At 49.9% G+C, this 11596-nt stretch overlaps 2 protein-coding genes across 3 annotated transcripts in view; both read left to right on the forward strand.

Annotated features, from left to right (window-relative positions):
• The window catches only part of LOC111970404 (solute carrier family 25 member 34-like), a 24381-nt gene extending 22297 nt beyond the window's left edge, over positions 1 to 2084 (forward strand). Inside the window, 3 exon segments of the mRNA XM_070445731.1 lie at positions 680 to 752; positions 755 to 813; positions 1048 to 2084. Coding sequence (XP_070301832.1) covers positions 680 to 752; positions 755 to 813; positions 1048 to 1275 — 360 coding nt within the window. The 3' untranslated portion in view covers positions 1276 to 2084.
• Positions 2085 to 5762: 3678 nt separating this feature from the next.
• LOC111970393 (transmembrane protein 82) overlaps positions 5763 to 11596 on the forward strand; it is a 10814-nt gene continuing 4980 nt past the window's right edge. Inside the window, exons 1-5 of one of the 2 annotated variants that reach the window (XM_070445729.1) lie at positions 5763 to 6110; positions 6265 to 6337; positions 6513 to 6726; positions 6931 to 7348; positions 7898 to 8082. In XM_070445729.1, coding sequence (XP_070301830.1) covers positions 6026 to 6110; positions 6265 to 6337; positions 6513 to 6726; positions 6931 to 7348; positions 7898 to 8082 — 975 coding nt within the window. In that variant the 5' untranslated portion in view covers positions 5763 to 6025. Of the gene's footprint in view, positions 6111 to 6264; positions 6338 to 6509; positions 6727 to 6930; positions 7349 to 7897; positions 8083 to 11596 lie in introns of both variants that reach the window. The other variant, XM_023997103.2, reaches the window with a different exon arrangement.

The following is an 11596-nucleotide window of genomic DNA, read 5'->3' on the forward strand; positions in this document are numbered from 1 at the left end:
TAAGGCTAGACAAATTATGTACCAAAGACATCTTAAATCAGTTGTGTTTTATGTGTTCTGCCATGCGTAATATGCGGTAGGCTATGTATTGTAAAAGGCACACTCATTTAAACAAAATGTAATTGGGCTTATACGCCTATGCATATGGATGTTTTGAATGAATCATCACCTTAGAAAGCTCTGTCCATTTCGTTGTTAGGCTTTGAAACAACATCCACAACGACCATGTTTTACACTCAGTTTCAACAGCAGCAACTTTTTTCTTCAAATTGATCATCACGGTGAGGGGAGTTTTAAAAGCAGGATACTGTTTTGATGATGTGTTTGAAGTGATTTTCGATTGCATGTGCATTGATGTCAGAGTGGTTAGAGGGAAAGTAGAGCCCTGAGTACCAGGCCATTAGCGACCTGGTGGTCATTAGCAAGTTGGGTACTACCAAAGCATGTCCAGAGTGCTAAAAGGAGACTACCATGACTCAATGGCCACGTGGAATTTTACTGCAGCCATGACTCATGACTGCTGGTGTGGCCATAATACAGTGACCAGTCCTAATCTAGAACGATTGATTGTTTCTGAGTTGATTGTTCTTTTACAAGGTACATATGATACAAGAAGCCAACAAGATATGCATAATCTGGCACCCCTACAGTTAGTTGATTTCTCTCTGTGTCTTTGTAGTGGTACAGTCCAAACAGCTGGCTGGTTGCCTTGACAGCTGCCTGTATCAGTGGAGTCGCAGTGACAATCACCATGACCCGTTTGATGTCATCAGCACCCGCCTCTACAACCAGCCAGTGGATGAGCATCATAGTGTGAGCCTTTTTTCAATATCTTGTTGTCTTTCACCCATCATTATTGGCATTGCCCAATTCACCCTGATATTCCCTGGCCTCTCTCTTGGCTTCTAAGTACCTTGCCTTCTCCATATACTGTACACCCCTAGCTCTTAGCTGTTCAACTCAAATATATATAAATATCTATACTGTAACTATCTATAGCTGTTGAACTCACAGTTTTATCCTCTGCCTCTCTTGCCTGTCTGTTAGGGTCGTCTGTACCAGGGCTTCTCAGACTGTCTGGTGAAGGTGTGTCGGACCGAAGGTCTGCTGGGGCTTTATAAAGGCATGGGCCCTGTGTTCTTCCRCCTATGCCCTCACACCGTTCTCAGCATGCTCTTCTGGGACCTGATGAGACAGAGAGCCTTCCAGGACGTCCTGAACCAGAGCCGAAGAGAAGAGGATATTCAGCCAATCCTGGAGGACAATGGAAGTTGAATAAAAAAAATATGATTAATTACTAAACCCAACAGGTTTCGGTCTATTTCCTTCGTCAGAGCCAGACCTGAGACAGAGGGCCTCATACTGTACATGGACAGAGTTGAGGTTTAATAATTGACAGATCCATTGGTGAAGAGAAGGAGAGACATTGAGGAGTAGACACTCTTGCTGTCACGCCCTGTCCTTAGTTATCTTTGTTTTCTTTATTATTTTAGTTAGGTCAGGGTGTGACATGGGGGATGTTTGTGTGTTTTTGTCTTCGTCTAGGGTGTTTGTATTGTCTAGGGGTGTTTGTAGAGTTCATGGGGTTGTGTTCATTGTAGGTGTTTATGTAAGTCTATGGTTGCCTAGATTGGTTCTCAATTAGAGACAGCTGTCTATCGTTGTCTCTGATTGGGAGCCATATTTAGGCAGCCATAGTCATTAGGTAGGTTGTGGGTATTGTCTATGTGTAAGTTGCCAGTGTCTGCACTTATTGTTTGTATAGCTTCACGTTCGTTCTGTTTGTTGTTTTGATTAGTTTGTATAGTGTTTCGTTTCGTCTTCATTAGAAGAATGTATTGTTATCACGCTGCGCCTTGGTCCTCCTCACTTAAATGTTATGACGAACGTGACAGAATCACCAACAACCATGGACCAAGCAGCGTGGTAAGCGGCAGCAGCTACAGGAGCAGCGATCGAGGCTTATGGAATTGGGAGGAAATTCTGGACAGCGGAGGACCTGGGCACAAACCGGGAGAATATCGCCGCCCTCGTGAAGAGCTGGAGGCAGCTAAAGCGAGAGGCGGTGGTATGAGGAGGCAGCACGGAAGCGAGGCTGGAAGCCTGAGAGTCAGCCCCAAAAATTTCTTGGGGGGGCTAAAAGGGAGTGTGGCGAAGTCAGGTAGGAACCTGCGCCAACTCCCCGTGCTTACCGTGGAGAGGAGAAGGTAGGCAGACACTGTGTTATGCGGAAGAGCGCACGGTGTCTCCTGTACGTGTGCTTAGCCGGTGCGGTACATTCCAGCTCCACGTATCAGCCGGGGCTGTGCCATGAAGCCGGCTCAACGTATCTGGCCTCCAGTACGTCTCCTCGGGCCGGTGTACATGGCACACGCCTTACGCATGGTGTCCCCGGTTCGCCAGCACAGCCCAGTGGCGGGTTATTCCACCTCGTCGCATTGGCCTGGCTACGGGAGCATTAAACCAGGTAAGGTTGGGCAGACTCGGTGCTTAAGAGCTCCTGTACGCCTTCACGGTCCGGTATATCCGGCGCCACCGTCTCTCGCCCCAGCCCAGTACCACCAGTGCCTACACCACGCACCAGGCTTCCAATGCGTCTCCATAGCCTGTTCCTCCACGCACTCGCGATGTGGTGCGTGTCTCCAGCCCGGTACCACCATTCCGGCACCACGCACCAAGCCTCCTGTGCGTCTCCGAGAGCCCTGGTGCGCCCTGTTGCTGCTCCCCGCACTAGCCTTGAGGTGCGTGTCCTTAGCCCGGTACACAGTTCGGCACCACGCACCAGGCCTACTGTGCGCCTCAGCCGGCCAGAGTCTGCCGTCTGCCAGCGCTGTCCGTTCTGCCCAGCGCCGTTTGAGCTGCCTGCCTGCCAGCGTCGTCTCGCTGTCCGTGTACGCCTTCGCGTCCGGTATATCGCGGCGCCAACTCCTCTGCCCCAGCCCAGTACCACAGTGCCTACACCACGCACCAGGTTTCCAATGCGTCTCCATAGCCCTGTTCCTTCCACGCACTCGCCATGTGGTGCGTGTCTCCAGCCCGGTACCACAGTTCCGGCACTATGCACCAAGCTCCTGTGCGTCTCCAGAGCCCTGTGCGCCCTGTTGCTGCTCCCCGCACTAGCCTTGAGGTGCGTGTCCTTAGCCGCGGTACACCAGTTCGGCACCAGCACCAGGCCTAGTGTGTGCCTCAGCCGGCCAGGAGTCTGCCGTCTGCCCGAGTTGTCGCGTCTGCCCAGCGCCGTTTGAGCTGCTGCCTGCCCAGCGTCGTCTGGCGCTGTCCGTCTGCCCAGCCGCCGTTTGAGTGCCGCCTGCCAGCGTCAATCTGAGCTGCCGTCTGCCCAGCACCATCTGAGCTGCCCGTCTGCCCAGCGCCATCTGAGCTGCCGGTCTGCCCAGCGCCATCTGAGCTGCCCGTCTGCCCAGCGCATCTGGCTGTGCCCGCCTGCAGCGCCATCTGAGCTGCCGCCTGCCCAGCGCCATCTGAGCTGCCCGCCTGCCCAGCGCCGTCTGAGCTGCCCGCTGCCGCAGCGCCGTCTGAGCCGTCGTCTGTCCAAGCCGTCAGAGCCATCCGTCTGTCCCGAGCCGTCAGAGCCGCCCGTCTGTCCGCGAGGCCGTCAGAGCCGTCGTCAGTCAGGAGCCCCAGAGCCCGCCGTCAGTCAGGAGCCGCCAGAGCCGCCCGCCAGACAGGAGCGCCAGAAGGCCGCCGCCACGTCAGGGAGCCGCAGAGGCCGCCCGCGCAGTCAGGAGCTGCCAGAGCCGCCCGCTAGTCGGAGGGCCAGAGCCCGCCCGCACATTCAGGAGCTTGCCAGAGCGCCCGCATTCAGGAGGTGCTAGAGCTCGCGCTTCAGTCAGGAGCCGCCCGCCAGTCAGGAGCCGCCCGCCAGTCAGGAGCCGCCATTCAGTCCGGAGCCGCCCTTCTGTCCGGAGCTGCCCCTCAGTCCGGAGCTGCCCCTCAGTCCGGAGCTGCCCCTCAGTCCGGAGCTGCCCCTCAGTCCGGAGCTGCCATTCAGTCCGGAGCTGCCCCTCCGTCCAGTGGCGCCCTCTACGATGGTCTTCAGTCCGGGACTCATTGCAAGGTTCCTCGTTCCTGGGAGGCCCCCTAAGCAGGTATTAACTATGGTGGAGTGGGGTCCACGTCCCGCACCCGAGCCACCGCCGTAGGAAGGCCCACCCGGACCAACCCCTTCTGTGTCAGGTTTTGCGGCCGGAGTCCGCACCATTGGGGGGGGGGGGTACTGTCACGCCCTGTCCTTAGTTATCTTTGTTTTCTTTATTATTTTAGTTAGGTCAGGGTGTGACATGGGGGATGTTTGTGTGTTTTTGTCTCGTCTMGGGTGTTTGTATTGTCTAGGGGGTGTTTGTAGAGTTCATGGGGTTGTRTTCATTGTAGGTGTTTATGTAAGTCTATGGTTGCCTAGATTGGTTCTCAATTAGAGACAGCTGTCTATCGTTGTCTCTGATTGGGAGCCATATTTAGGCAGCCATAGTCATTAGGTAGGTTGTGGGTGATTGTCTATGTGTAAGTTGCCAGTGTCTGCACTTATTGTTTGTATAGCTTCACTTTCGTCTGTTTGTTGTTTTGATTAGTTTGTATAGTGTTCGTTTCGTTTTCGTCTTCATTAAAGAAGAATGTATTGTTATCACGCTGCGCCTTGGTCCTCCTCACTTAAATGTTACGACGAACGTGACACTTGCACTCACTCAGTGGTTGACAGGAAGGATATGTAATGGCTTGACATACATCACTTAACTTGACTTAAACAACTTGATCCATCTCCGGTTTATTTTACTGACACTGCAAGTTCCTGGACAGTGATGTTGAAGGAGGATATGGAAGATGAGGCTCACTCCATGCCTTAAAGGGGCAATCTGCAGTTGCTATATACATTTTTGGACTTATACATAAATTATATGTATCCATTAATTCTTAAAGAATATATCTTAGAATTTCTTCATGAGCTTAGTTCAAATGGAATACCCCATCAGAACCCAAAATATAAGCTTGTTTTACTCCAGTGTTTGTAAACAAAGTGTAAATGTAAATAAACACTATATATCCTCAAAACATGGTTACAACTATAATTTTGATATCATGGATGGTCAGTCTTGCATCCATAGTTCTGTCTATGAATTTAAGAGTGGTTACAATTCTCCAGCCACATCCCTCAACTTTGACCAAAACAGGAATCAGGGAGTTCTCTTTTATTTTTTTAATGGATTCAACTGCTGATTGCCGCTTTAAGATCAAAAGTCAAACTGTGCACAAGAAGGCCCATTATTAATGAAGCAAGACGAAGGTTGGTCAGATCAACAATTCTGTGTAATATGTGCCTTTTATTCTAGGTTAGTGACCTAGATCATTTTGAGGCAACAGTTTTACTGATATGTTTGTCGTTTCCATRTAATGTGTGAAAATAAAAATGCTATGACTTGTGCATGTCTGAAGATGAGAAACATTTAAGATAATTTGAACTAATTTAAGTATATGTATAATTATATTGAATTTCTATTAATAAAGACCATTCTACTTTAAAATTGGAATACACATCCGTTTAACATTCACAGACCCCATTGACAGCACAAATGAGTAGCTTCTGAGAATGCATTTCTTAAAGACAACAGCCTAATCGAGCAGATTCCCTTGATGCGATTTCAGACAATCATCTATTGCAACCCCTTTTGATCATGAAACGTCTAGGCCTCCTCAGACAGGGGGGGCACACGTCAGACCACAATCATACGACCTTTGAAACGTCAACATGGAGAGAACACATAAGTGATCAATACGGTGAAAATGAAGGCAACATGAAAACCATCTGAAGAGTTTCGTGTTGCGGAGGAAAGGATACTAATACGTCCTACTTGGTCACTGCGTGTGTTGCGGAGGAAAGGATACTAATACGTCCTACTTGGTCACTGCGTTTCTAATCAATAGCAATATCACTGTACATTTTGGATCGAAGTTTCTAGCATTGGAGGATTAACAAATACTTGCGCGGATCGTGCCAGTCAGAAAAAACGAACAAATGTCAATGTCTCCCTCAAACTGGCTAGCGTGGATCCCGGTGTGGCTGCCATTTGACTCCAACCCTTTTGATTGTGTATTGCAAGGTGAGTCGCTATACGGTTATACATTTATCCGTTCGCGTCTATGTTATTGCACCGGTTTCATATTAAGTCCTTGAATTATGGTGGTGATGATGAAACGATCATGTTCAGAAACTTTATTGGTGATGATGATAGTGTGTGTGCGTGTGTTCCTCAGGTCTGGTTGGTGCATGTGGAATCTCAGTGTTCTATAATCTCATGAGAGTTCACCTACTCTTTCAGTCAATCAGGTGAGATACTGTTGCTTTTTAATATATATTGTCTCAAAACAATAAATAACCTCTACCGTGTTTATGAATAACCTGTGTTCATGAATGCTTACATCAAATGCAATGTTGTATGCGATAGTGCATATGTGTACAACGTTATTGGTGTACACTTAACTTAATCTCTCCCCTGTAGCAGTGGTTCTGGATGTAATGGGGACAGTAAAGACAAGGGAAGGTCAGAGTCTTCGCCTGCAGCAGGGAACAAGCCGTTGGGGGGACATGGGTTGAGTGGTGTGCTGCAGTTTTGGTTCCTGACTGGCCTCCTGTCTCTGGTCGGCCCCCGGGTCTCCTCCCTAGTGGTCCTGGAGTTCTCCCTCAGGGCCGTCGCTGCCTGGATCACTGCAGGACCGGTGAGACACACACAAACACGCACACATCAACACAGTGTGTTTTATATTGTTTTTTGGTTCCTTTTGTAAATATGGTATTGTCATTCATTGTTCTATAAATGTATTCCTTAATCCATGCGTTAATCTGTCTGTCTGTCTGCCTGCCTGCCTGCCTGCCTGCCTGCCTGCCTGCCTGCCTGCCTGCCTGCCTGCCTGCCTGCCCAGGATGTCCTCCCAGGCAGCACCAAGCTCATGCTGGTCCAGTGCCAGTTTTCTCTAGGCTGTGCTCTGAGCTGCAGTCTCCACTTCCTCCAGGAGGGGGCTCCCCATCGCTCCCTCAGCCTCCTGCTGGCGGCTGGCCTCAGCTGGCTGCTGGCGGGTCACTGCCACCTTCTCTGGGGCCACGTCTCCAGGCTCTACCACCTACACAGCTCCCAGCGCTACTGTGGGGTCTGCATCACCCTTCTGAACTCTGGCCACTCCCTGCTCCCCTCGCTGCAGAGAGCCGTGCTCCTGGCCTTTGCCGTGGCCGGCATGGCCAGCCTCGCCAACGTGCACCACCACTTCCTGTCCGAGGCGGAGTCTCTGAGGTTCTGGACACCACTGACCATCTGCTACACCCTGTTGGTGGTCTACGTCCAAGGTGATGCATCACTTAGATTGACTTGATTTCCATTGAAAGTCTTAGCAGCCCAAGGAATGAATTGAATCAATCAATTGAGAGAAGTAGCACCACAACAAGTAGAATAGCCTCTTAAATATCAGGGTCGTGTTCAGTAGTGAGGAAACATTTCACAACAGAGTGTAATGGGGCAAGTACTACCTCAATTTGTCCAATAAGAACACAGATTTTAATRTTCAGTCACAAAACTTTGCAGTGTGCCCTACTGAACAGAATCACCTTTATTCTCCATGTACATTTACACATACCTGAATTTTACCCGGTGATATGGTGCAGCTAGTGATAGACAACAATTAGAGACAGAATACAGACAGCGGAGTTTACACAAAGTTTACATACATTATATACAAATAGGTAGAGTGAGCATAGAGCTATAAGAGATTAAGCAGTGGCTCTACAAATATACAGTTGATATACAGTGGATGTACAAATGTACATTATCAGTATACATTTATCTAGCACCCTAGTAGTGTCACGTTTGTTCATTGTCTTCTCTATTGCCCTCCACAGAGGAGCGGAATCGACGCCCTGGTAGTGAGGCCTTGCTGCACACGGTGGCTTTGCGTCTGGGAGCCCTGCTGGTGCTCATGCTGATGGTGGGCCGCTGGACCGACATGCTCCACATCCTCATCACCTTCCTGGGGGAATTTGTCTGTCTGTTGCCTTCTCAGGACCTCCTCAGAGCCCTGCCCCAGGTTAGTGTGGCTCCACAGCCTGTACACATCTCACTCTTGCTCTGTGTTCGCTCACTTTCTGTCTCTCTCTCTCTCTCTCTCTCTCTCTCTCTCTCTCTCTCTCTCTCTCTCTCTCTCTCTCTCTCTCTTGTCATGTATTTGTCATTGTTATCATGTCTTGTCCCTGTGCTTCCTTCTATTCGTTTCCTCTGCGTGGTCTTATTAGGTTCTTTTCCTCTTTCTATCCCTCTCTCTCCTCCTCCCCTCTCTCCCTCTCTCGCTCTCGTCTCTCTATCGTTCCGTTCCTGGCTCCCAGCTGTTCCTCATTCTCACTAAACTACCTCATTTACTCTTTCACACCTGTCCCCTATTTTGCCCTCTTGATTAGAGTCCCTATTTCTCCTCTGTTTTCCGCTTCTGTCCTTGTCGGATCCTTGTTTGATGTTTGCTTTCTGTGTCCTTGTTCCGCCTGTCGTGTTTTTGCTTCTTCAGTGCTGCGTGTGAGCAGTGTCTATGTCAGCTACGCCTGTGCCTTCCCGAAGCAACTGCAGTCTGTGGTCGCGATCTCCAGTCGTTCCTCTCTACTGACGAGAGGATTTTCAGTTTTCCTGTTTTGTATTTAACCTAAGATAATATCCAGGAGTATCAGTTTTTTGTTTAAGACTGGGAATAAAGACTCTGTTTCTTTAAGTCGGCTTTTGGGTCCATTAACAGCATAACAGAAGAATCCGACCAAGAATGGACCCAGCGACTACGGATTCTCGCCAACACTGCCGTCAGGTTCCAGGGAGCAATGCTCGGCAGACACGAGCAGGAATTGTTTGCTGCTCGTCATGCCGTTGAACCCTGGCCGCTCAGGTTCTCCGACCTCTCGGACAGTTTCAGAGTCTTCGTCTCGTGCCACCAGTACTTCCTGGTCTTCCGAGTCTCCGGAACCTAGGGTTAATAACCCACCTTGTTACTCTGGGCAGCCCACTGAGTGTCGCTCCTTTCTCACCCAGTGTGATATTGTGTTCTCTCTCCAGCCCAACACATACTCAAGAGAGAGAGCTCGGATCGCTTACGTCATATCACTCCTTACTGGTCGGGCTCGGGAGTGGGGCACAGCATCTGGGAGGCAAGGGCTGAGTGTTCTATCGATTATCTGAACTTTAAAGAAGGAGATGATACAGGTTTTTTGATCGTTCAGTTTTTGGGAAGGAGGCTTCCAGGGCCCTGGCTTCCCTATGTCAAGGTGATCGATCCATAACGGATTACTCTATAGAGTTTCGCACTCTTGCTGCCTCCAGTGACTGGAACGAGCCGGCGTTGCTCGCTGTTTTCTGGAGGGACTCCACGCTGAGGTTAAAGATGAGATTCTCTCCGGGAGGGTTCCTTCCAGCGTGACTCTTTGAATTGCACTCGCCATCCGATAGAACGACGGGTAGATCTTCGTCACCGAGCTCGTGGAGGAGAGCTCGCGTTAACGGTGTTCCCCTCTCCGCATCTCAACCATCTCCTCCCCCGGCTCAGAGACTGAGCCCCATGCAGCTGGGAGGTATTCGCATCTCGACTAAGGAGAGGGAACGGAGAATCACCAACCGCCTTTGCCTCTATTGCGGTTCTTGCTGGACATTTTGTCATGTTCATGTCCAGTAAAAGGCCAGAGCCTATCAGTAAGCGGAGGGCTACTGGTGAGCGCTACTACTCAAGTCTCTCCATCAGAATCCTGTTACTACCTTGTCGGTCCATCTACGCTGGACCGGTTCGGCTGCTTCCTGCAGTGCCTTGATAGACTCTGGGCTGAGGGTTGTTTTAATGGACGAAGCATGGGCTCGGAAACATGACATTCCTCTCAGACAGTTAGAGAGAACCACGCCCATGTTCGCCTTAGATGGTAGTCCTCTTCCCAGTATCAGATGTGAGACACTCCTTTAACCCTCACAGTATCTGGTAATCACAGTGAGACTATTTCATTTTTGATTTTCGTTCACCTTTTACACCTGTTGTTTTGGGTCATCCCTGCTAGTATTGTCATAATCCTTCTATTAATTGGACTAGTAATTCTATCCTATCCTGGAACGTTTCTTGTCATGTGAAGTGTTTAATGTCTGCTATCCCTCCTGTTTCTTCTGTCCCCTCTACTCAGGAGGAACCTGGTGATTTGACAGGAGTGCCGGAGGAATATCATGATCTGCGCACGGTCTTCAGTCGGTCCAGAGCCAACTCCCTTCCTCCTCACCGGTCGTATGATTGTTGTATTGATCTCCTTCCGGGGACCACTCCCCCTCGGGGTAGACTATACTCTCTGTCGGCTCCCGAACGTAAGGCTCTCGAGGTTATCTGTCTGTTTCTCTCGACGCCGGTACCGTGGTGCCTTCTTCCTCTCCCGGCCGGAGCGGGGTTTTTTTTGTTAAGAAGAAGGACGGTACTCTGCGCCCCTGCGTGGATTATCGAGGGCTGAATGACATAACGGTTAAGAATCGTTATCCGCTTCCCCTTATGTCGTCAGCCTTCGAGATTTGCAGGGAGCCAGGTTCTTTACTAAGTTGGACCTTCGTAACGCTTACCATCTCGTCGCATCAGAGGGGGGACGAGTGGAAGACGGCGTTTAACACTCCGTTAGGGCATTTTGAATACCGCGGTTTTGCCGTTCGGTCTCGCAAATGCTCCAGCTGTCTTTCAGGCATTAGTTAATGATGTACTGAGAGACATGCTGAACATCTTTGTTTTCGTTTACCTTGACGATATCCTGATTTTTTCAACCGTCTCTCGAGATTCATGTTCAGCACGTTCGACGTGTAACTCCAGCGCCTTTTAGAGAATTGTCTCTACGTGAAGGCTGAGAAGTGCGCCTTTCATGTCTCCTTCTGTCACATTTCTCGGTTCTGTTATTTCCGCTGAAGCATTCAGATGGATCCCGCTAAGGTCCAGGCTGTCAGCGATTGGCCCGTTCCTAAGTCACGTGTCGAGTTGCAGCGCTTTCTCGGTTTCGCTAATTTCTATCGGCGTTTCATTCGTAATTTCGGTCAAGTGGCTGCCCCTCTCACAGCTCTGACTTCTGTCAAGTCTTGCTTTAAGTGGTCCGGTTCCGCCCAGGGAGCTTTTGATCTCCTCAAGAAGCGTTTTACATCCGCCCCTATCCTTGTTACTCCTGACGTCACTAAACAATTCATTGTCGAGGTTGACGCTTCAGAGGTGGGCGTGGGAGCCATTCTGTCCCAGCGCTTCCATTCTGACGATAAGGTCCATCCTTTGGCTTACTTTTCTCATCGCCTGTCGCCATGCGAACGCAACTATGATGTGGGTAACCGCGAACTGCTCGCCATCCGCTTAGCCCTAGGCGAATGGCGACAGTGGTTGGAGGGGCGACCGTCCCTTTTGTCGTTTGGACTGACCATAAGAACCTTGAGTACATCCGTTGCGCCAAACGCTTAATGCACGTCAAGCTCGTTGGGCGTTTGTTTTTCGCTCGTTTCGAGTTCGTGATTTCCTTATGCCCGGGAAATAAGAACACCAAGCCTGATGCCTTATCTCGTCTCTTTAGTTCTTTCTG

Source organism: Salvelinus sp. IW2-2015, linkage group LG11, assembly GCF_002910315.2.
Source record: "Salvelinus sp. IW2-2015 linkage group LG11, ASM291031v2, whole genome shotgun sequence".
NCBI lineage: Eukaryota > Metazoa > Chordata > Actinopteri > Salmoniformes > Salmonidae > Salvelinus > Salvelinus sp. IW2-2015.